At 41.8% G+C, this 26,055-nt stretch overlaps 1 protein-coding gene across 3 annotated transcripts in view; it reads right to left on the bottom strand.

The window, feature by feature from the left end:
- The window catches only part of LOC115466700 (sodium channel protein type 5 subunit alpha-like), an 858,490-nt gene that overhangs the window by 25,334 nt on the left and 807,101 nt on the right, over positions 1-26,055 (bottom strand). For all 3 annotated transcript variants that reach the window (XM_030198143.1, XM_030198128.1, XM_030198135.1), the window contains 2 exons: positions 17,574-17,711; positions 6,255-6,359 (listed from right to left, as the gene is read on the bottom strand). In XM_030198143.1, the coding sequence (XP_030054003.1) occupies positions 6,255-6,359; positions 17,574-17,711 (243 nt within the window). The remainder of the gene's footprint in view (positions 1-6,254; positions 6,360-17,573; positions 17,712-26,055) is intronic.

The raw sequence follows: 26,055 nt of genomic DNA, 5'->3' as shown, positions 1-26,055 counted from the left end.
AGTGATATTCCATTTCATTTTTAATTTAATTATAGACATATTCTGTCTTTTCAATTTGACAGAATATACATGGTAGATTACTCCAGAAACAAAATTAAAACAGAAAGAAATTATAATAAATCACAAAGGGATCCTTTTACTAAGCTGTGATAAGTGCTAGTGTGTGTTTACCACAGCTTAAAAGGGCTTATCGCGGGAGATGCTCAGAAGTCCAGCGGTCAGATCCTAATCTGCCCACGCAAACCACGTGCTAAAAAATATTTTTTATTTTTTCCACAGAGGGGATATTTTGAAGCCGATTGAGTGTTTCTGTGCTAATCCGTTAGTACAGCTTCATTACCGTGTGCAACTGATTAGCATAGGATTAGCGTGTGAGCCCTTACCACTTACAAAATAGATGTCAGTAAGAGCTCACGTGCTAATTTTTGTGATGGTGGCACGCTAATGGCAACATTAGTGTATGGCAAAAACAAAGAAGGAAGAAATGCATGGCCATTAATAAGGAAAATGGAAAATTAGCTATTTGTTGGCTGCGATAAAAATGGCCTTAGTGCATGGGGAAAAAACTATGTAAGGGTGCACTAAGGCCACCTTCTACCACAGCTTGGTAAAAGGACCCTAAAATTCAATTAAAACATGAAATTGCAGAAAATAACAATGCAATTTTTAACTCTTATTCTCTACACTCAAGCAACTGCCTTTACTCAACTCTCAAATGTATGTAGAAGAACATTTCTTTATGGGGATCGTCATAATCTTCAAAAGCAATCCCTGGTGGCCATTTTTTGTAGCTGCAGAGCAGATGGTGAAATGCAAACCTCTACCCTGATGAAGGAATTCAAAACCTGGCCAAGTTGGTGGAGGTTTGGCTTTTACAAAAATTGCTGCGAAAAAGCTAAGTACTCTGTTGCTTCAAACTGAAGAGTTTAATACTTATTTAAATTGTTAAATGAAAATATGAAGATTTAAAGAAAGATAAAATTTAAAGAAAAAAAGAAAAAAAACGTATAATATTGGGTTGATCTATGAGGAGTTATATGGCACCCTAAAAATGAGGGACGCTGTACCCGCAAGGGATTGCTGTTGAAGATTCTGATGATCCCCATAAAGAAATGTTCTTCTACATACATTTGAAAGTAAAGTTCATATATTTATATAATAGAAAAGAGTGGATGTTTGGGAAACAATTGTGATCTATATGTGATTATCCCCACATCGATAAAATCAAGGTCTCTTAAATTGGATTTACTCAACTCTCAGCATTCCAAAAGAACAAGGGCCCGGTATTCAGTGGGACATTTCTAGGCAAGAGCAGCTTCCACCTGAATACGTTCCACTCACCAGATCATATCCAGATTTTCAGCCGCATCCCTCTCTCAAAGAAAAAAACAACACAGGAATAGATGGGTCACAGTAAACTCAGGCAGATTAAGACATGTGACAAAGAAGCATCCGCCCTCACAACTGCTGCCCCTACATAATTATTTTACTGCAGTAGAGCACTGTGAGGAACAAGAAAATACAACTGAGAAGGAACAAGAACCAATGAAGGTAGCTCAAGGGAAAAGACACTCCCAAAGCACAAATAAAACTTAAACCAGAAAATTGTTACTGTTAGGGGATTCCATTATTAGAGGCATTAACTTTGGAATACAGTTCAAGGGGCCCAGCAAAGTAAAATGCCTTCCTGGATTCTCAGCTAGCAGGAGTATCAGGCAAATACTGACTATGATTAGAGAAGAGACTAAGGGTTCTAACACTGATGTTGTTATCCACCTGGGCACAAATGATGTAGCCAATAATACCCTGCTTGTAGCACAGAGAGCTTTCCAGGAATTGGGGGTGGGGGGGAGTTAAAACCTTTGGTACAGACTGTAGCTTTATCTGAAGTGCTACCTACTTAAGGAAAGGGAGAGGAAAGACTACAAAATACTGATAACTTCAATAAGTGGCTCAAAGCCTGGTGTTACCAAGAAGGTTTTAAATACATTGGAGGATGGGGCAATACATGGAAAAACAAAAGACTATATTGCAATGATGGGTTGCATCTCAATGTGGCAGGAAAAGAATTCTTGGATAGAGATTCAGACAATATGTGTCGAAGCATTTAAACTAGAAGCTGGGGGTAGCAGTTGGAAGCAGGTCAATTCAGATAGTCACTCCCAGCAAAAAACAAGCTACAACAGTAGTAAAGAAAGCAATGAAAACAACAATCTTAGCAACTCCACAGTAGGTGAGGCTAAACAAAAAAACTACACAGAAGATGAGACTACCACTGAAATGTAGCTGGAAAGCAATGACCACAAATGCTCGCAGTCTAAGCAACAAAGTTCATGATCTGCAAGCCCTGATGGCAGAGCAGATTTATATGTAGTCACTATCACAGACCATTCAACCTAACAATATTGTAAACTCCACCTTAACAATATACTATATTAATAGCCTTCATATATTATTTATCGCCTCGGCGGTGCTCATGACCAACTTCAATTTTCTGTTGGGCACTCAAACAGCACCTAAATCGTCACCGGCGATTCAATTTAATAAACTTCTTCTTTATTTCTTTACTGTTTAATTTATTTGTTCATATCTTAATCACTTGTGATAAAAATTCAGCTCAAGTAATACTTAACTTGCATTGTTGAACCCTTGAGCCCTTGGTCCGATCGTTTAGTGCAAGTTAAGTATTACTTGAGCTAAATTTTTATCACAAGTGATTAAGGTATGAACAAATAAATTAAACAGTAAAGAAATAAAGAAGAAGTTTATTAAATTGAATCGCCGGTGACGATTTAGGTGCTGTTTGAGTGCCCAACAGAAAATTGAAGTTGGTCATGAGCACCGCCGAGGCGATAAATAATATATGAAGGCTATTAATATAGTATATTGTTAAGGTGGAGTTTACAATATATAAGAGCCTTGTTAGGTTGAATGGTCGTGATTAAAGGACTCTTAAAGAGAGAGAGATAGTTAGTAGTGCCAAGTATATGTGGTCACTATCACAGAGACATGGTTCAATGACTCCCATGAATGGGATGCAAACATACCAGGCTATAATTTATTTAGGAAGGATAGAGATGGTAGAAAAGGTGGAAGAGTAGCTCTGTATGTCAGAAACAATATTAAAGCGACTGAAACACAGGGGGTTGGGGAAAGGAAGAAGCAATATGGATTTCCTTGAAAAGAGAAGACGGAACCTCTATCCACATGGGTGTTGTCTTCAGACCTCCAACACAATCGGAGCAGCTTGATAAAGATCTGGTTTCAGATGTCCTAAAGTTGGGAAAGAACTACCCTCCTCTCTTCCTTCCCGTTCACATTAATTGATTTGATTTGCTTAGTTTATTTATTTTTTGTCTATTAGATTGTAAGCTCTTTGAGCAGGGACTGTCTTTCTTCTATGTTTGTGCAGCGCTGCGTATGCCTTGTAGCGCTATAGAAATGCTAAATAGTAGTAGTAGTAGTAGTAGGAAGTGCTGTTACAGGGTGATTTCAACATGCTGGATGTAGACTGGAAAGTTCCATCTGCAGAACTGAAAAGAAGTAGGGAAATAGGGGATGCTTTTCAAAGTGCTTAGCTCAGACAAACGGTGATGGATCCAACGAGAGAAGGAGCGACACTGGATCTGGTACTCACAAATGGGGAAAGTGTGTCTAATGTCAGAGTAGGTGCCCACCTGGGTAGTAGTGATCATCAAACAGTTTGGTTTGATATAACAGCTAGAGCAGAAGGCAGCCACTCAAAACTCAAAGTCCTGGATTTCAAACATACTGACTTTAACAAAATGGGGGTGTACCTGAAGAAAGAGCTGACGGGATGGGAAGTCATAGAAGTAGAAAGACAGTGGTCCAGGCTGAAAGGAGCTATTAAAATGGCTACTGACATTTACATAAGGAAACCGATATGGTTCTCCAAATCAGTGGCTGAGAAAATAAAGGCAAAAGAGGTGGCATTCATGAAATACAGAGAAGAGTATATCAGGAAAAACTGAAAGAAGCCAAGAGGGAGCTACATCTAGCGAAAGCAGAGGTGGATGAGCAAATGGCTAGAAATGCAAGGAAGGGAGACAAACTTTTTTTCAGGTATATTAGTGAAAGAAGGAAGGATAGAAATTGAATTGTGAGACTGAAAGATGCTGTGTATGGCTATGTGGAGAACAATGAAGAAAACGTGAACATGCTAAACAAGTACTTTTCTTCTGTATCCACAGAAGAAAATCGTATTGTGGATTAAAAATTGTTTAAAGGATAGAAAACAGAGAGTAGGATTAAATGGTCAGTATTTTCAATGGAAAAAACAGCTAGTGGGGTTCCAAAGGAGTCTATGCTGGAACTGCTGCTTTTTAACATATCTATAAATGATTTAGAGATGAGAATAACAAATGAGGTAATTAAATTTGCAAGAGGACTGTGAAAATTTGCAAGAGGACTTTATGAGACTGGGAGACTGGGCATCCAAATGGCAGATGACGTTTAATATGAGCAAGTGCAAAGTGATGCATGTGGGAACAAGGAACCCAAACTAAAGCTACATGATTCAAGGTTCCACATTAGGAGTCACCAATCAGGAAAAGGATCTACGTGTCATACTTTGAAACCCTCTGCTCAGTGTGCAGTGGTGGCTAAGAAGGCAAATAGAATGTTAGGTATTATTAGGAAAGGAATAGAAAGCAAAAATGAGAATGTTATAATGATTTTGTATCACTCCATGGTGTGACCGCACCTTGAATACTGTGTGCAATTCTAGTCACTGAATCTCAAAAAAGATATAGTAGAATTAGAAAAGGCTGCGTCTGCTTTGTAGCGCTATAGAAATGATAAGTAGTAGTAGCAGTACAGAAAAGGACGATGAAAATGAAAAAGGTGATGGGGTGACTTCCCTATGAGGAAAGGTTAAAGTGGCTAGGGCACTTCAGCTTGGAGAACAGATGGCTGAGGGGAGATATGATAGAGGCATATACAATAATGAATGAAATTGAATGGGTGGATGTAAATTGCTTGTTTACTCTTAAAAAAAAAAATACTAAGCCTAGGGAGCATGCAATGAATCTATTAAGTAGTAAATTTAAAACAAATAAGAGAAAATATTTCTTCACTCATCGTGTAATTAAACTCTGGAATTCGTTGCCAGAGAATGTAGTAAAAGCATTTATCTTAGCAGGGTTTAAAAAAGATTTGGATAACTTCCTAAAAGAAAAGTCCATAAGCCTAACCCATTAGTGCCCAATGTTCCCATAATAAACCATTATTATGGGAACATCGGGCACTAATGGGTTAAGATGGACTTGGGGAAATCCACTGCATATTTCTAGGATAAGCAACATAAAATCTATTTTACTGTTTTGGGATCTTGCCAGGTACTTGTGACCTGGATTGGCCACTGTTATAACAGGATACTGGGCTTGATGAACCTTCGGCTTGTCCCAGTATGGCAACACTCATGTTCTTAAGAAATGCACATTAATGCAGTAAGATACCTTAATAACTACAATCCAAGCAAAGACAGTGGAGATGACAAGGGACAGCTTGTTACTTCAAAACCTTTGCCGAGCAATCTTCAAAAGACTCAACATGGGCCGTGTTTCAGCTCTAAGGCCTGTATCAGGAATTTGATCAACTTTCGATATAGCCTATGATTATGTACAACACAGAACCACTACACAGGTAAAAGATCAAACCCAGAAAAAAAGTATGCCACATTCTTCACATGCCAGCACATTGGCAGAAACCAGTCCTGTTAAGACTCCTGAGAAATCCAGTGAGGCTTCCTCTACTTAAGAGTTTCCTCTGAAAAACGTCTCTCAAATCTATGAACTTGTATGATTTTCATAATCTTGTGCATCCATGCACAACAAATTCACATGAACTGATCTTTGAACCCTTTTCTGCCACTGCTTTCAGAAGGCCCATCTACTGTTTCCATGAAATGCACTTTCTGCCAACTTTCTGGGTATTCCCTGAGCCACACGACTGTGGTCCCTGGGAGCTGCAAAACGCAACCCCAGCCACCTTCTTCTCCTTCACCTTAATAACTACCCCATTAATATCTTATTTCTATATACAACATTTTCATTAGTTGAATAATAAATATAACAATTCTACAATGCCCTTAATATAGGAAAGACTAGCTGTAGGTGTTAGATATATGAGTGTGTTTGACTACTATATATAGATGGAAATAAACCATCAGGTTGATTGTACTGGGAGCATTCAGAAACCAATCACTGTTATACAAATAATTCAGCTGGTCTTACCAATGGTCTTGGAATAGGTTTTTGGGGTTTCTTGGTTCCAAGCTTTTTCATTGCATTGTAATATTTTTTCTGCTCTTCGGTCATAAAGATATCTTGTCCACCTAAGTATAAGGAAATGACAGAGCAGTTATTTTCACAGGCCCAGAATATCAATGGGGGGAAGTTTCTAGTAAAAGACTGGTTTTTTTGCTTTTGCTTCTTATTCTCTTTTTGCTCACAGTTTCATTCCTGTGCCTTACAGGCTTTATCATGACAGCTAATCAAGATGTAAAAAAGAATAGTGAAATAAGCTATTCAGTAAAGGGCGCTAAAACTTAGATGCCAAAACGGGAGATTCTACATAAGGTGCCTGAAAAATCCACGCTGAAAAAAAATGCACCTATGCGTATTTTCTAAAGTACGACTAAGTTTTACAGAATAGGCTTAAATTTCCATGCAGTATATAAAATACGCCGAGAGGCTCACCATGCAACCAAATTTGGTCATGTCCATTTAGGCCAAGTTTTACTTGGTATAAATCCCAACACCTAAATTACGCAGAGCGGGTGTATTCTATAATAATGTACAGAGATCTTAGAAACACCCATGGCCATTCCCCTTTTCCAACTATGCGACTTAGAATTTGGGTGCACCACGTTCTAGAATACACTTAGTGACCTGTGTGCATAAATTGCAAGTAATGCCAATTAGTGCTAATTGCTTAACATTCAGTTAACAGTGCTGATTAGCTGCATTGTTACTGAAACATTTCAGCTGCGTCACTGCTAGCAATAAAGTTCTCTTGATTTGGATCCGTTGCCTCCAGCCTCTTGATTTACTTGCTAATATCCGGTTACAATTAGCTAGTTAACCAATTATATTATGCACATTGTTATAGAATACACCTCAATTTCTGCACAGAATTTCAGATTCCATATACAGAATCTGGCAATATTTCACATTGGCGCCAAAATGTGGTCTCACTCTAGTATTCTGAAATGGCAACTAACTCCAGGCCCGAGCGCTTAAGCCATGCCAGTGGCCGGTGTAAATGCTTGTGCCCAAGTACTGGTAGTTAAGCAGGTAACAGAGTATTATATAACTTAGCACCTAATTGCTTGGCACACTCCTGACCCTACCCATGCCCCTTCCATATCCACACCCATCTTGAAGTTGAACACCATAGAAATTAAGGGGTCCTTTTACTAAGGTGCGCCAAAAAGTGGCCTGCGCTGGTGTAGACACATGTATTGGACGTGCGCAGGTTCATTTTTCAGTGCACCTGCAAAAAAGGCCTTTTTTAAAAATTATTTATTTTATATTCAATTTACAAGATATTTCAAGATTATACACTTGAATAAGAAAAGTAAATATTTCGAAAGAAAAAACATTTTACAATATAATATGAAAGAAAAAAAAAGAAGATAATATGAAATATATTATTCAAGTCCACTAGAGTGAGGATCCAAGAAACATATCTCAGGAGGTATCCAGAAGAATTATTAAACAATTTAATTAGCACCAAGAAATTAATTATCTTATTTTACTCCTGTTGTATTTTTAAAGGCTATAAAAGATGTTAATTGTGAGGGTTCTAAAAAAACATATTTTACCAAATTATGTTGAATCAAACACTTGCAAGGAAATCTTAAATAAAATACAGCTGCTAATTGAAGAACTGCTAATTTTAACAAAAGAAATTGTCTTCTTCTCTTTTGAGTTTCTTTCAAAACACCTGGGAATAAATTTACTTTTAGTCCAAGAAACAATTTATCGCTGTTTTAAAAAAAACCCCCAGTTTAAATAGCCATGCTTTATCTGGTGATCATAGGCGCCCCGTATAAGAGGCTAGCTCAGTCGTGACCTTCTCCACCTGCCTCGTCCTCCTCCAAATGTCCCGAGACTCCCGTCCCGCTAAATTCTGCCTCTGCTTCTGTTGAGCAGTGGTAGGAACAAGCACAGCGCTAGGCCGCTGCTTCTCTCGACAGAAGCGCGGGGCCGCAGCAGCCTTCAGGCATGCGCTCTCGACTCTGCCCTCACTTTCCCGTTCCGGGAGCAGAGGACCGGCAGAGCCGACAGCACATGCCTGAAGGCTGCTGCGGCCCCGTGCTTCTTTTTGTTCTTGTCAGAGGTGCTGTAAAGAGGCCCAGAGGAAAGTGGAAACGGTAAGGGTCCATACAGCTGTTACAAAGTGTGTCGATCAGATTATGTTTGGGCATTTGACTTGGAATAAAATAAGCTTTTTAAGACAAAACGTGCCTTTACACTAGTTAACGCTCTCCTTGCTTACCAGTACCGTGTAAGAACCACTTTTTCCACTATATCTAGGTTTTTTTTTAAATTTTGTTTATTCTTCATCTTTATCAGATATAGATCTGTAGAAATGCATCTGCTTTGTTTTTGGAAGGGAGTAGACTAGAAGTACTGAGGAGAATACGACAGTCCTTTAACTTCTGAAAGCCGACGGTCATAAATTCAGAAAAGAACAAACAAAAACCCCTAATAAGTTAACTTTACCTATATTTTATATAATCAGAAATCCATTGTTATATCTTAAGTGTCCTATACCAACCTCTGGATTTCCTGAACTCTCAATCAGACCTGCAGTTTATAGAGTTTATATTTAGGGAGTCTTGCCGTTCATTTTTCACAAGAATTGCAGAATAGCTTTCAAAAACTAAATAATGAAGGGGACTGTTTCCTATTTTTAGCATTCACGGGCGCTGGAAAGTAATATTATACGTGAAACGGAACTCTTTGCGAATTTTTGAAAATGGAAAACTTAAGGACTAGACTTGCATACTAATGAAACCCGCAATTTGCAAACTAACCAAACTGTGTTTAAAAAAAAAAAACCCTTCCCCTGTAAAGGCATGCTAATGGACTTTCTGTGCGTGTCAGAAATGTATAACAAACATTTTTGAAAAAGCTATATGCATCCTGCAAAATGCACTAATTTAGTGTGTGCATATGAATACTTTACTATTTAAGTCTGCAACATAAAATACGAGGAATAGGGGGTATATTTGCTCCTGGAAGATTTAGGTTGTTGCTAGGATCTGAGAACAAAAACAACTTCCAATAAGTCCTGGTGTGTGTGTTTGTGCGAGGGGCTGGTGGGGGAGGGGTTAGAGCAGGACACAGGGAGAAGTGCAGACATCTGCTGGAACTTCCATATCTCAGCTGTTCACTTCCAGGAAGCCAACTCCTGAAATCTCCACAATTAGATCGCATTGTTCCTTAACAACACAGCCTAGAAAGAAAAGATCTTCTCTGTCGGAGCCAATCCAAGGAAGCGTTTGACGTTATTAAATAATAAAGCGATTGTGATTTTATATTGCTCAAAAAAAGGGCATATTATCCGCTGTTATGTTGCCATAAAGATCATATTAACTCGAATTAGTAATCAAACAATAGGTTATCGTGAAAGTATAGGGCGGATAATGTCAGTGGTATAGTTACATCTTCATTTTTAACTATAAACAACTTGCAGAAATACCATTAAGTTGTGATGTCATTTGAGAACAAAACAAAACAAAAAAAAAAAGATAAACAGAAGTAAAATGATGGAGTATTATTTTGTAGATGTTATGTTAAATGGAAAGGGACTGGGACTTGATATACCGTCTTTCTGTGGTTACAGATCGTTAGGCTGCGAGCTATTTTATTTTTACTTTTTTTTTTCTGTGTGTTGTCAGACAATTATGGATATAAGCTCCACCCCCGGCTCCACCCCTAACCCCACCCATTTAGCCTCCCTAAACAGTTGGGCCACCGACCGCCTATGCTGGTGATAGTACTAAAGTGGCAATCAAAGTCGCTGGTATAGCTTGTTCTGTTTCAGAGGGTTCCAAAAGTACTGACACATCTAAAGGATGGAAACGGTAAGGGTCCATACAGCTGTTCTTGCTGAGATATTTCTTTTTTTTTGTTACATTTGTACCCCGCGCTTTCCCACTCATGGCAGGCTCAATGCGGCTTACATGGGGCAATGTAGGGTTAAGTGACTTGCCCAGAGTCACAAGGAGCTGCCTGTGCCTGAAGTGGGAATCAAACTCAGTCCCTCAGTTCCCCAGGACCAAAGTCCACCACCCTAACCACTAGGCCGCTCCTAGTATACTTGGTTAAAAGGTGGTAGATTTTCTTGAGGAATTTGTAGAATTTCTTGAAGATATCTTTTTAGCATATCTACTGGCTTTACCATTTTAACCTTTGGAAAATTTATAAATCTGAGGTTGTTATACCTCATATAATTATCATAGGTTCAGTGGCATACCAAGGGGGGGGGGGCAGTGGGGGCGGTCCGCCCCGGGTGCACGCCGCTGGGGGGGTGCCGCAGCGCGCGCCTGTTGCCCTGTTTCAGTCCGATTTCACAATTCGCATGTGTTCACTGCTCCCTCTGACTCCCTCTGAGTCTGCTCCGGAACAGGAAGTAACCTGTTCCAGGGCAGACTCAGAGGGAGCAGTGAACACATGCGAATTGCGAAATCGGACTGAAACAGGGCAACAGGCGTGCGCCGCGGCACCCCCCCCCCCCCAGCGGCGTGCATCCGGGGGGGGGGGGTCATTTCGCCGGGGGGGGGGGGGGGGGAAGAGGTGTCATTTGGCCGGGGGGGGGGGGGGCGCATCAGCGATCCGCCCCAGGTGTCAGCTAGGGTCTGAACGCCACTGCATAGGTTTCCATCCTTCTTCTCAAATTTACAACATCTTTCACCATTACTTGTTGCACTTTTTCAACTTCCAAAAACTTTCTATCCATTTTTTATTCTTTTTCGTTTAATACTTTATTATCTAACTCATTCTTAACCACCATCTGTTCAACCAAATTTACTTTCTCAGTTATAGCATTAGATTGATTAGTAAAAGACTGAACTGCTTGGGAAATTAAATCCCATAAGGAATCTAATGTTACCTCAGATGGTTTCTCAAGAACTTTAAGAGAAGGTGTAAGGGAATGCTCAGCGTTCTCATTGCTCCATCTTCTCCAAATCCCGTAGCTGAGGCCCCAGCATTGGTCATCTCAGGGATCACTAACTGCCCCTCTGTCTCTCATTCAAGTTGAAACACAGCTGCATTCGCAGGGCTTGCCCCTCCGCTCAACGTCGGAGGCCCCATTAATCCTGTAGAGGGAGAGCTGGTAAACCGCGGCTGCGGGGGCGGAGTTCTCTGGTCGTGGCTCAATGAAACACTCTGCCCTGAGGTCGCCGATTCCTCCAAAACGCCGGCGTCTCTCATGGGTCCGCTCCCGACCACGTCGCCCTGCCCTGAAGACCTCACAATACGATCCATCGGACCAAGAGGTAAGGGGGAAGGCAGCAGTGAAGCCCGGGCTGCTGCTTTTCCCCATCTTTTTGACATAGTTTTACGTGCTAAAGAGTGAGGTTCTCAGCATTTCAAGGTGTGGCAGCCATCTTGGATCCCAGGGAAGCAGCCTTTTTTTTTTAAGCTGAAAATGGATGTGCGGCGAATTAAAATTGGTGCACGTCCATTTTGGGCCCGAGACCTTACCACCACCCATTGACTTAGCGGTAAGATCTCATGCGTTAATTGGGCGGTAATCATCAACACACATACAATGCCAATTACCGCCTAGTTAGCACAGCACACCGGAAATTTTCCAGCATGCTTAGTGGGCGCCGGTAAAAAATGAAATTACAGCCCATTAGTGCTTGTTGACCTCAATTATTGTTATTTAACGCCACTTTAGCACCAATTCGCTAATTTAGTTATGTATGTAAATCAGGGGCGTATCTGGAATCCGGCGGTAGGGGGGGGGGCCAGAGCCAGAGAGGGGGGGCACATTTTTGCCTCCCTCCCCCCCGCCGCCTCTCTCCACCCCCTCCCCGCCGTCAACCCTCCCCCGTTGCTTACTTTTGCTGGCGGGGGGCCCCAACCTCCGCCAGCCGAGGTCCGACCCGCAATCTCCATATTTTGTCTTCCTCCGTGGCCATGTGCTTCAAGGAAGTAACGCTGCAGTGCTGATTCATTGAATCCAGTTCGGCGTCTGACGTCGCAGCGACGTCAGACGCCGAACTGGATTCAACGAATCACCACTGCAGCGTTACTTCCTTGAAGCACATGGCCACGGAGGAAGACGAAATATGGAGATTGCGGGTCGGACCTCGGCTGGCGGGGGTTGGGGCCCCCCGCCAGCAAAAGTAAGCAGCGGGGGAGGGTTGACGGCGGGGAGGGGGGCCAGGCCGAAATCTGCGGGGGCCCAGGCCCCTGTGGCCCCACGCAGATACGCCCCTGATGTAAATGAGCCCCTGCATCCCCTTATAGAATTTGGGACAGTATGTGAAAAGGTCAGGAAATAGGCAGGAGAAAGGTTAAGGGGTCAACTGTGTAACTGGGTGACCCCCGTTAATTTTGTTTTTTTTTTTAAGGGAAAGGGGAAAGGGAAATGGGACTTGATATACCGCCTTTCTGTGTTTTTTTTTTTTTTTGTAACTACATTCAAAGCGGTTTACATAGTATATTCAGGTACTTATTTGTACCAAGGGCAATGGAGGGTTAAGTGACTTGCCCAGAGTCACAAGGAGCTGCAGTGGGAATTGAACCCAATTCCCCAGGATCAGAGTCTGCTGCAATAACTACTAAGCCACTCCTTCACTCCAACTTATGTCAATGCTGTGTGGAAAACATCTATTCTGTAAGAACACCTTGGCACCTAGATCCCATTATAGAATACTGACACACAATCCTGCACTGATGTGACTACTTACGCTAGGTCAATGGCAGGCATAACTAGGCATGCCTACTTGCAACATGCAAAACTTACAATATTTTGTAAGTTACGCACATAAGTGGAAGACACATCCATGTCCCACCCAATGCTGCTGTGCAGTTATGCACTAAAAGCACTTACATGCCCCCTTATAGAATAGTGTATAGTGCATTTATGAACAAAAGGCATGTGTAACTGTATGAACACAGTTAGAAATTGCCTTTTAAATGGCAGAAGCCCTGAAATATGTTTTAGTGGATCAGGGGTGAAAAGTAAATATCCTCTTAGCATCAAAGTAGCATTTTATATTTTAATTTGCTCTATCTGGCCAGTACTATAATACTTAAAAAATCATACTACACAAATTCTCTGGAATTCTTTTAACTACCCTTAAAATTCCCATATCAAGGCTCTGGATCCAACTGTCCCAATTTCTGTTTCTCTCATCTGTTCTACTTTCTTAAATTTTTCAATTAGCACCTATCATTTCAATGCTTTAGTTATTTTTTGATAAATTCAATAAATAGGACTAACTTATCCAATGTGCGGGGACATATAAACGGTGCTAATAATTCTCCAAGGACAAGCAGGCTGCTTGTTCTCACACGTGGGTGATGTCCATGGCAACCCCAGGTCCGGAAAATCTTCCTAGCAACAAAGCTTGCTAGAGCCTTCGAGTGCGCGGATGCACGCACCGTGCATGCACGGCCATCTTCCTGCCTGTCGCGCAAGAGTCCCGCTTCAGTCTTCTTTTTTCCGCGGTGAAGAGCGGCTGTTTTACAGTGGTTCTGTTGCCTCAGGAGAAGAGCCTTCACTTTGCCGGCTTTTTCACCGATTTTCTTCGTGTTCACGTGTGCAGCTCGCGTTTGAGCTGTTCCGTTAAAAAAAAAAGTTTCCTTTATTTTCTTAGTTTTTCCCCTAAGTTTCGTTTCGTTTGCATGTGCGGCCTTTTTGGCAACCCGTACGGGTTTTCTCCCTTTTTTGTGCCCTTCTTTTGGCATCATCGCGAGTTTTTATTTCGCCGCAGCTATTTTTCCGTCGATGACCAATCCAGTCAAGGGCACCAGGCAGCTTCCCAAACGTATAAACATTCTATACATATTATTCCCGAAATTGTGGATTTTTCCCAAGTCCATTTAGTAGTGGTTTATGGACTTGTCCTTTAGGAAACCGTCCAAACCCTTTTTAAACGCTGCCAAGCTAACCGCCTTCACCATGTTCTCCGGCAACGAATTCCAGAGTTTAATTACGCGTTGGGTGAAGAAACATTTTCTCCGATTTGTTTTAAATGTACTGCACTGTAGTTTCATCGCATGCCCCCTAGTCCTAGTATTTTTGGAAAGCGTGAACAGACGCTTCACATCCACCTGTTCCACTCCCCTCATTATTTTATATACCTCTATCATGTCTCCCCTCAGCCGTCTCTTCTCCAAGCTGAAAAGCCCTAGCCTCCTTAGTCTTTCTTCATAGGGAAGTCGTCCCATCCCCGCTATCATTTTCGTCACCCTTCGCTGCACCTTTTCCAATTCCACTATATCTTTCTTGAGATGCGGCAACCAGAATTGGACACAATACTCAAGGTGCGGTCGCACCATGGAACGATACAACGGCATTATAACATCCTCACACCTGTTTTCTATACCTTTCCTAATAATACCCAACATTCTATTCGCTTTCCTAGCCGCAGCAGCACACTTTATAGTTAGCTTTTTATTGAATTTTCTTAAACAGTCCAAAAATATTGAAAGCTTTTTTAGTGCAATTGACACTACTTAACTTGCAGCTGTTTTCTACACCACAGTGTTACTTTTTGGTCATGATGACACTGAATACATTTAAATTGCTGCTCACTCTGCTTATTCAAGAAATTAAAACCATAAAATCATATGCCCTCATATATAAATTCACATATACAAATAGAATATTATATCATGCTTTGTTGACATATCTAATTAATAGCATAGGATGTAAACACACAAACTCTTAATGATGCAATGGCACTAAAGATTTAGGGGACCTTTTACTTAATTGTGCTAGAATCTGGGCTTAATGTAGGATTTTAAAGCACTGCACCTTTTGGAGGCATTCCCTCTATTTTTTAATGCAGCTCGTACAATAATGTTAGCATTAACATGAGGCATTAGCATTAACAGAGAGTTAAAGTGGGAAAACTTACGCCTCCTATTTAGAAGGCGCTAAGTGCCCCCACGTTAACAGTGTGTTAAAAATCTGTAAAAGTTGCTAATTCTGCAAAAGTTGCTAAAAATTATGAATGCAAATTTGGGCGAGCACCCAATTTGCACATGGAATTTAATTGAATAACAAGCTACTTAGCACCTATAATTGGCTTGCTGACAATTAGCACTAATTAGATTTAATTGGAAAATATGCACATACATTTAGGTGCAAGTTCAAAAAGGGGGCATGGAAACTGGAGGGTCATGGGCGGAATGGGGGTAGTCCTAAAATTAGCCTACAGAATAAGAGGGAAATGCACCTAATTTAGGCATGAAGATCTGCACCAGTTGGTGCAAATGGTTGCACCTAAAGTTAGGCACGATTCCCTTGCATAAGCTCAATTCTATAAACTGCACCTAACTTTGAGTGCAGCTTATAGAATAACGCGTTTTTCAGCACTATATATAGAATTCACCCCTTAGCGAGTAGTAAGTACCGTGTTTCCCCGAAAATAAGACACTGTCTTATATTAATTTTTGCCCCCAAAAATGCGCTAGGTCTTATTTTCAGGGGCTGTCTTATTTTTCGGGGAAACATCGGGATTGGATCGGGGTTGGCCCGCCCGCCGTCGCTCCCGGAACTAACCTTAAATGCCTCCTTTCACCTTCGCAGCAAGCAGCAGCAGGGCAGGCCACTCCTTCCTTCCGTGTCCCGCCCTCGCCTGACGTAACGTCCGCAAGGGCGGGGCATGGAAGGAAGGAGAGGTCTGCCTGCTGCTGCTTGCTACGAAGGTGAAAGGAGGCGTTTAAGGTTAGTTCCGGGAGCGACGGAGGGTGGGTGGAGGGGGGGCCCGGTGGCCTCGGGTGGGGGGGGGGGCGGCCTTGTCCGGCTCTTGGCGGCCCTGCTTTCAAACAAAAATTTGCTAGGTCTTACTTTCGGGGGAGGCCTTATATCTACCAATTCAGGAAAACCTCTACTAGGTCTTATTTTCAGGGGATGTCTTACTTTCGGGGAAACAGGGTATAACATGCTAGTTGGCTAATGCTTCCATACCCATTCTCCGCCCATGCCACACCCCCTGAATGAAAAATTTGGAAAAATTAATTAATGTGCAGTTTAACTTGAGGAAACAGGGAACCTACAGCAAAACACCTTAACGCAGTAGCTTGGTAGCCTATACCACAAATTAACTGCATGTTAAGGGCTTAACACCCTTTAGTAAACGTGCCCCTAAACAATTAATAGGAAAAGGAAGAAAATATATAGTTCTTACAGGTGGCAAAAAGCATGGCTCATGGAATTCTTTCCACATGCATGTGTGTAGTTGTGTTGTCTCTGTACGAGTCTATGACTTAGAGGAGAGAGGGGAGGAAGCAGTTGGGGATGAAGGTAGTGTTGGGGGGTGGGTTTCATTGGGGACTAGTTTGGGAGGACAGGGGTTAGTTGGTAGGATGAGGTGGGATGGTTTTCAGGAATATGAAATTAAGCATAGGGGGTAGTTTTGGGGTGCAGTGGTGGCTGGGGAGCTGTTTCTGAGGTGGCAGTTTTAGGTGTGGGTCAGCTAATGAATATATACCTATATATAAATTTTATAGATGGTTTTGGGCCAAAAATCTAACTGAATAGCCCAATACTATCCGTAAGGACATGAGGAAAGGTTTGGGATGGAGTGAGGGCAAGTTTTAAAATTATCCATATAGAAGTAATATTTGGTTCTATCTGGATAACCTATCCATTTAGTTTATGTCTGCTGAATACAGGCAAAGCAATTGCTGCACAGTAGCTATATTATACATACGTTCGGCGTTGCTTCTTAAATATATAGCTGTACTGAATATATGTATGAATTTAATCATCAACACTAGCTGAATATTGATGCCATCTATCTATAGATGCATAGATAGATAGATATAGCTGCAGATACTGTCTACGTATCTGTATCTATCTATCTATATATGCAGTAAATAGAGAAGACTAGTGTACACTCAGTCTCTGCAAATAAAGGGCTTCTTTTACAAAGCCGCTCTAGCGATTCCCACGCGGCAAAGGAGAGGAAGCCCATAGGATTTGAATGGGCATCCTCTCATTTGCCACACTGAGAATCAGTAGCACAGCTTTGTAAAAGACCCCAAAATACGTACAAACAGGCATCACAGCAGGGTTTCATATTTCTTTGTACTGGAAAATGACCGTTTTTTTTTCTATATGCTTGTACTGTACTTGCTCCATTCTTGCTAAGAGTTGTAATGGTTATACAATTGGAAAAGATAACAATGAAACATAGGATGTTTTAATGTGCTGGGGTGTTTTGATAAATGTGCTCAGCACATGTTGGCATTAATCCATGGGGGTAAGCTCGGAACCTCTTTCTAACATGCAGCTGCCATGCTGGTTTTCACCTGTTGCATGTGCATAGCAAACAAAGAGATACTTATCTTTTTCTTTTGTTGGTTGAAATTATCAATAATGACACCAATGAAAAGGTTCAATGTGAAGAAAGATCCGAAGATGATAAAAATCACAAAGTAGAGATACATATACTTGTTTATTTCATACTCTGGCTGTTGCTCTACCTATTGAACAAAGAAAGAGACACATCTTTACACAAAGGACTAAACATTCCCCATTTCCCGTCAAATACAAATGAAATTCTACTGCTAGAATGTATAAAGATGCTATATGTTGCCTTAACTCCACTGTGAAGATGCTAGTAATGGCCTGGTGACTTGTTGAAAAATATTATTTTGTTGATTTAATCACATGTTGTTGTGTGATTTTCATTCAGTTCTGTTTTCCTAACTCATTTCTACAATTAAACCCATTTTTATCCAATACAATCTTTGAAGTAAAAAATCCAGGAATTGATTAATATCTTGTGGTGGTGTGTTATTATAATGGGCAACACAAGAAATGTGAATACATGTAGACAGTATGCTAAAATCTTCTGCTACGTGTGCGGGGGCAGCCAAAAAAGCAAACAGGATGTTAGGAATTATTTGGAAAGGCCCAAGACCAAGAATACTATAATGCCTCTGTATCGCTTCATCATATGACCTCACCTTAAGTATTGCATTTAGTTCTGGTTGCCGTATCTCAAAAAACATATAATGGAATTAGGAAAGGTTCAAAGAAGAGCAACCAAAATGATAAAGGGGATGGAACTCCTCCCATATGAGGAAAGGCTAAAGAGGTTAGGGCTCTTCAGTTTGGAAAAGAGACGGCTGATGGGGGGGGGGGGGGGGGGATATGATTGAGGTGCACAAAGTCCTGAGTGGTGTAGAACGAGTAGAAGGGAATCAATTTTTTACTCTTTCAAAAAGAACAAAGACTAGGGGACTCTCAATGAAATTACATGGAGATACTTTTAAAACAAATAGGAGGAAATATTTTTTCACTCGAAGAATAGTCAAGCTCTGGAACTTTTGCTGAAGGATGTGGTAACAGTGATTAGCATATCTGGGAATAAAAAAGGTTTGGACAAGTTCCTGGAGAAAAAGTCCATAGTCTGTTATTGAGATGAACATTAGGGAAGCCATTGCTTGCCCTGGGATTGGTAGCATGGAATGTTGCTACTATGTGGGTTTCTACCAGGTACTTGTGACCTAGATTGGCCACTGTTGGAAACAGGATACTGGGCTAGATGGACCATTAGTCTGACCCAGTATGGCTGTTCTTATGTAATCAGAGATGGAAGTTAATTGCTTGGTGGAGAAGCTTGAAATACTTCTTGTGGACATTCCCTCTAATTCTATAAAAGTCACTAAAAATTGCATGAACTAATAACTGGCTTGTTAACAATTACACGTGAGTTCAAAACAGGGGTGCAGCAATGGAATGCTCATGAGCATAACAGGGGCATTCCTAAAATTAGTGTATGTAGTTATAAAATAATGGGAAAAACACCTAATTTAGGCAAGTACATTTCCACTATGTTTCAGTTGGTGCAAATGGCTGTGTCTAAAGTTAGGTGCAATTCCCTAACTATAAGCACAGCTTATACAGTAGTGCTCTTTTCATCACCATATATAGAATTCACCTCATTATGTCCCACTGTCTTCCAGTGCATACATTATCCCTCGGATTTTTTATAGGTTACCCAAATTTGGATATGGATCCCAGATCTGCAGATAAACTAATTAGTCAATTAGGCACTATCAATTACTGGATTAACAAGCACTTAATTGGCAGTAATTTGGAGTTATGCACAGATCTGCCCTATGTCCTATTCTATAACATGCACACCTAAATTTCATAGCACACAACTCCAAAGAGGATGTGGCCATTGGAGGGGCAGGATGTGGCAGGGGCATTCCCAGAATTATAGAATACCTGCATATCTGCATCTATTTGCCATCAGCCTTTGGTAGATGAATATGCTCATACCCAAAGTTAGGCACAAAGGAAGGAATTCTATAAATGGTGCCAAAAAAATTGCGTGCTAAGCACTAGTCTATAAAGAGAGTGTGCCTTTATAGTATAGCATTCGGCGTAGATGCAGCACCTAACTTTTGGGAGTCATACTTACACGTGCTAAATGCAGGCGGTGTAAAGGCTGAGCGTACTTTGGGTGAATTCTGTAAATCCACATGCAACTTTTAGAATGCCCGAAATGCCCCCTTTTCAAATATGTACAATTTAAGTTAGGTGCCATGCTGTATGGAATAGTGGACAGCAAGATGTGCACGGAAATAGTTAAGATTCCCAATTATCAATAATTGGCTAACACCCAATTATTTATGTTTTTGAATGATGTTTTTGTCTTCTATTCCAGTTGCAATACCCTTCTTCCTTTGAAGACCCTGACGCAGCTTTATTCAGCATAAGATAGCGAAATGCTGGCCAACGTCGACCAAGGAAGAGGAGGGCGAGGCAACTACTAGAATGGAATGTGGATCAAGAAGCTAAGTCATTATTGCTTGAAACTTGGTAGTGGTAGTTATGTAGGTAAAACCCACATTGACACACATGTTCCATTGTGTTTACAGAAATATTAAGAAGTCTGGGGTGTTTTTTTTTTTTGCCTATGATGAGGTTTTGACCCCCTTATGTCCAAGGAATTGGTCACAGGGATCATTCGATGTGCGTGAGATCAAGTTTCAATCCTGAAGCACCTTGAGGCTTCCCCCCCCATATTTGTCAACCACAGCAGAGTGGCAAGTACATCTTAGAGCAACCTGGTTTCTGATTTTTGCTCCTTCAGTTTGCAAGAGTGGGAGTCTTTGAGTGTGTATTATTGTATATGAGTTACTCCTACAATAACTGCTGTTTATTTTTGAATGAATAAGTCAATTTATTTGCATGTATATCTCTCCAATGCATCCACAAAGTTGGGCGCAATATACAGAAGCCAAGGGGAAATGTATGCTAAACTGGTATTCTAAAAAGGATACTCTGAGCAGATCTTTATTGGAATATTGCAACAATTCACGTTGGGCATACTTAGCCCTTAGATATGCTTTCTTAATTGCTTTAAAGGGGTAACCGCTAGAAGGATCTGCTCAAGAGACCAACATTTTGAGGAACAAGATAGAAAAGTATGGGAAAGATTTTATGTGAAAGATGAAAAGTGTTTTAAAGCATTTTGATACAAGTTGAAAAATATTTGATAAGAATAAAGTTCAAGATGGTTGGAATACAAAAGAAGTTTGAATCTGAGTGATGTATTAAACAGACTTAAAGATTGAACAGCTGCATTATATTCCTATGGGCATCTTAGTGTTTAGCGCATGTGAATTTTTAGCTCCTGCTAAAAACGCTAGCGTGCCTTTGTAAAAGACCCCCTTCAAGCGGATCATCCTGGCACCTAACTTTGGGCAACAGAAGTGGAAAGAACACCAGAGTCCCATGTATGAGAGACAGTCAAAAAGGGAGTGGGAACAGGATCAGGCTCTTCAAAACAGACTAGGGACTCTTGATATGTAGTTTGAAACTTTAATTCGATGATGGCTTGACATGGTACCATGTTTCAGCACATACATGCCTGTATCAGGAGTCTTGTTAGATATGTTTGACAATCACAAATAATTTTGGTGATTTATCTTTAGAATGTGATCAAACTGGTTTTTAAAGAGACTGTTAATGGATTTAACAAGTAGTGTCGCTTGTAGACACAACTGAAAGGCAAGAAAAAAAAGTGACATTACTCCTTAAATCCATTAATGGTCTTTTTAAAGACCAGTTTGATTACATTCTAAAGATACATCATCAAAAATATATGTGATTGTCAAACATATCTAACAAGACTCCTGAAGCAGGCACATATGGGCACGCAAGGGCCACACAATAACAGTAACTGTGTGCGTATATTTTTGAAATTATAAATAAATAAGAATTATTTTTAAAAACGGTGAAGCCAACAGCAGATGCTGCACTGTTTCACAAAAAAAAGAAAAACCTATATGCTTGTTTTCTGCATAACTCTGTCAAAATGAAATCAATTTAAATAAAATTTGGGATATATCAACCTGAATAAATTTGCAATAAGAATACACTCATGCTGGCCACCTCACCTAAATGATGTCACCACCACATAGTGATTATCGTCATAATACATGCTGGCACCATCTAATCCTTAATAAAAATTTTGTATTTGGAGAAAGGTTATGGTTCTCATAGATTGGTGCAAGAGTTTCCACAAAAAGAGGTGAAATAGGGTAAGCACAGAATATGTTTTGAAGAAATTATGAGAAACGAACTCAACTAATTGCCAGTCAGGAAGCAGCAGGGCCCGATCAGTTCACACTACAGACAACATTGTGATAGTTGAAGAGCTTGGTAGAGAAGTAATGTTGTTTAGGTGAAGTGGCTGGTGTGAGTGTAGGCTTATTGCAAATTTATCCAGGATGATAGTTTTGGGGATCCATGACGGCATTGTGAATAGATGCAGCAGTGGGAGCTCTTTACCTCCTTACTGTTTTACACGATGTGAATCTCTAGATGCCCCTCATGAGCCTGGTGTGGCTGCAGCTATACAGAAGAGAAAGTGAGTGATCCGGAAGGTTCCTCCGACCCCAGTGCCTAATCTGACGCCGAGGCAAACTATATTGGAAAGTTGTCATGCCCCTGCTGGCATTGTAGTGGCTGCTCCTTCGACCGTGCCAATAATGAACACTTAAGGCAGCAGTGGAAGTAGAGTTTCATTGAGACCCCTGCAGGGGCTAGTTCTGCAGAAACCTAAAGCTGCCTCCTGAGTTGGAGTGGGAGAGGTAAGTGGAGGGTATTCCTGCAAGAGGAATCCCTGTCAGAGGGATATTCACTTGCAGTTGTTTCTCCCTAGCTGGTCAGTGAGGACATGATGTTTGAGGATCAACTGCAATCAACTGTGAGTAGACCCACTTCAGGGGAAGAGAAGGGAGCTCCTATTCTTGCTGTGTAATGGTTGCAAAGGCCCCCGGTAGTCACATTGAACAATTTGTAGGACAATGTGCAGCTTCTTAAATCTTATTGTCTGTGGCAAGATTTGTGGGAGATATGTCCGGTTCTAAAGGAACCTTGGAAAGACATTCTCAGGTGTTGGATCAACAAGCTGATAGGATAAATTCTTTGGACACCAAAGTGGTACAACTGCAGGAAACTAATGCTGTTCTATTAAAGGATAAAGTTTTTAATGGAAAGAAATGGATTATCCGGAAAATCAAAACCAGAACACCTTAATGTTTTTTTTCAGTCTCCTTTAATAGCTCCAGCAGATATGCTGCACAAATATATGCCTGAGATATTGAAAATACCAACAGAGCATTTACCACCAATAGTAAGGGCTCAATATTTGACGCAGTCTTCTCAATCTGACGCTGAATTTGTTCAAGGGAAAGATCAACTGGTATTGAACATCACTGAATTCCTGGAGTCCTCGTTGGAGGTGCTGACCCAAAGGACTACTCTTTGAGCAACTTTTGTTCTTCAGAAGGATCGAACCATGGTTCTTAAAACTTATTTCAATGATATGGATGAGAACGTTTTTTTGGCTCAAAAATTAGAGCGTTTCCAGATAGCGAAGATACTTACCTGTAGCAGGTATTCTCCGAGGACAGCAGGCTGATTGTTCTCACATGTGGGTCGATATCCGCGTCGGCCCAAGAAACGGCAAAAATAAAAAGTTTTGCCCAGAGTCTTTTGGCGCGTGAATCATGCACACCGCGCATGTGTGGATGACTTCCTGCCCATCGCGCGAGCGTACCCCTTAGTTAAATCAAAAAGCATACAACAAACTAGTAACAACTCCAAAGGGGGGGGGGGGTGGGCGGGTTTGTGAGAACAATCAGCCTGCTGTCCTTGGAGAATACCTGCTACAGATAAGTATCTTCACTTTCTCCGAGGACAAGCAGGCTGCTTGTTCTCACATGTGGGGTATCCCTAGCAACTAGGCTCACTCAAAACAATGAGAATTGGTCAACTGGGCCTCGCAACGGCGAGGACATAACATAGATTGACTTGAAACCATAAACAACTAACTGAGAGTGCAGCCTGGAACAGAACAATGGGTCTAGGGGGATGGAGTTGGATTCTAAACCCCGAACAGATTCTGCAGCACTGACTGCCCAAACCGACTGTCGCGTTGGGTATCCTGCTGAAGGCAGTAGTGAGATGGGAATGTGTGGACTGATGACCACGTTGCAGCCTTGCAAATCTCTTCAATGGAGGCTGACTTTAAGTGAACCACTGACGCAGCTATGGCTCTAACATTATGAGCCATGACATGGCCATCTAGAGTCAGCCCAGCTTGGGCTTAAGTGAAGGAAATGCAATCTGCTAGCCAATTGGAGATTATTCGTTTTCCGATGGCGACCCCTCTCCTGTTGGGGTCGAAAGAAACAAACAACTGGGTGGACTGTCTGAAGGGCTTCGTCCGCTCCACGTAAAAGGCCAATACTCTCTTGCAGTCCAAGGTATGCAAACTGCTTTCACGAGGCTGGGTATGAGGACGGGGAAAAAATGTTGGCAAGACAATTGACTGGTTCAGATGGAACTCCGACACCACCTTTGGCAGGAACTTAGAGTGTATGCAGAGGACTACTCTGTTGTGATGAAACTTAATACAAGGTGCATGCACTACTAGGGTCTGAAGCTCACTGACCCTATGAGCTGAAGTAACAGCCACCAAGAAAATGACCTTCCAGGTCAAGTACTTCACATGGCAGGAATTCAGTGGCTCAAAAGGAGCTTTCATCAGCTGGGTGAGGACAACGTTGAGATCCCATGACACTGGTGGAGGTTTAACCGGGGGCTTTGACAAAAGCAAACTTCTCATAAAGCGAACAACTAAAGGCTTTCCAGAGATATGCTTACCCTCATCAAGGCAATGATAAGCACTAATCGCACTAAGGTGAACTCTTACAGATTTGGTCTTGAGTCCAGACTCTGATAAGTGTAGAAGGTATTCAAGCAGGGTCTGTGTAGGACAAGAAAGAGGATCTAGGGCCTTGCTGTCACACCAGAGGGCAAACCTCCTCCATTTGAAAGAGTAACACTTTTTCGTGGAATCTTTCCTGGAAGCAAGTAATACTCGGGAGACACCCTCTGAAAGACCCAAGGAGGCAAATTCTAAGCTCTCAACATTCAAGCCATGAGAGCCAGAGACTGGAGGTTGGGATGTAGAAGCAACCCCTCGTTCTGGGTGATGAGGGTCGGAAAACACTCCAATCTCCACGGTTCCTTGGAGGACAACTCCAGAAGAAGAGGGAAACAAATCTGCTGTGGCCAGAAGGAAGCAATGAGAATCATTGTTCTCCGGTCTTGCTTGAGTTTCAGCAAAGTCTTTCCTACTAGAGGTATGGGAGGATAGGCATATAGAAGGCCTGTTCCCCAATGCAGGAGAAAGGCATCTGATGCTAGTCTGTCGTGGGCCTGAAGCCTGGAACAGAACTGAGGGACCTTGTGATTGATCTGAGTGGCAAAAAGATCAACCGAGGGGGTGCCCCACGCTCGGAAGATCTTGCAGACAACACCCATGTTCAGTGACCACTTGTGAGGTTGCATTATCCTGCTCAGCCTGTCGGCCAGACTGTTGTTTATGCCTGCCAGATAAGTGGCCTGAAGAAACATGCCGTGATGGTGAGCCCAAAGCCACATCTGGACAGCTTCCTGACACAGAGGGCGAGATCCGGTGCCCCCCTGCTTGTTGGTGTAATACATGGCAACCTGATTGTCTGTTTGAATCAAAATGATTTGGTTGGACAGCTGATCTCTGAAAGCCTTTAGAGCATTCCAGATAGCTTGCAATTCCAGGAGATTGATCTGAAGACCTTTTTCCTGAAAGGACCAGGCTCCTTGAGTGTGAAGCCCATCTACATGAGATCCCCACCCCAGGAGGGATGCATCTGTCGTCAGCACTTTTTGTGGCTGAGGAATTTGAAATGGACGTCCCAAGGTCAAATTGGATCAAATCGTCCACCACTGAAGGGAATTCTGAAAGTCGGTGGGCAGTTGAATTACATCCTCTAGATCCCCTGCAGCTTGATACCACTGGGAAGCTAGGGTCCATTGAGCTGATCTCATGTGTAGACGTGCCATGGGAATTACATGAACTGTGGAGGCCATGTACCCCAGAAATCTCAACATCTGCCGAGCCGTGATCTGTTGAGACGCTCGAACCATGGACACCAGGGACAGGAGGTTGTCTGTCCTTGCCTCGGGAAGATAAGCTCAAGCTGTCCTTGTGTTCAACAGAGCTCCAATGAATTCCAACTTTTGTACTGGGGTGAGATGGGACTTGGAGTAATTGATCACATGCACTCTCAGTCTGTGTAGTAACGATGCGACTACCGCTAGACACTTTGTAAACACTCTGGGCACAGACGCCAGACCAAAAGGCAATACACGGTACTGAAAGTGCTGAGTTCCCCGCCGAAACCGAAGATACTTCCTGTGAGCTGGAAGTATCGAGATGTGTGTATAACCACAGAGCATAGCCAATCATTC

This window comes from Microcaecilia unicolor, chromosome 1, assembly GCF_901765095.1.
Source record: "Microcaecilia unicolor chromosome 1, aMicUni1.1, whole genome shotgun sequence".
Classification (NCBI taxonomy): Eukaryota; Metazoa; Chordata; class Amphibia; order Gymnophiona; family Siphonopidae; genus Microcaecilia; species Microcaecilia unicolor.
This window is presented reverse-complemented; position numbering and strand designations above follow the sequence as displayed.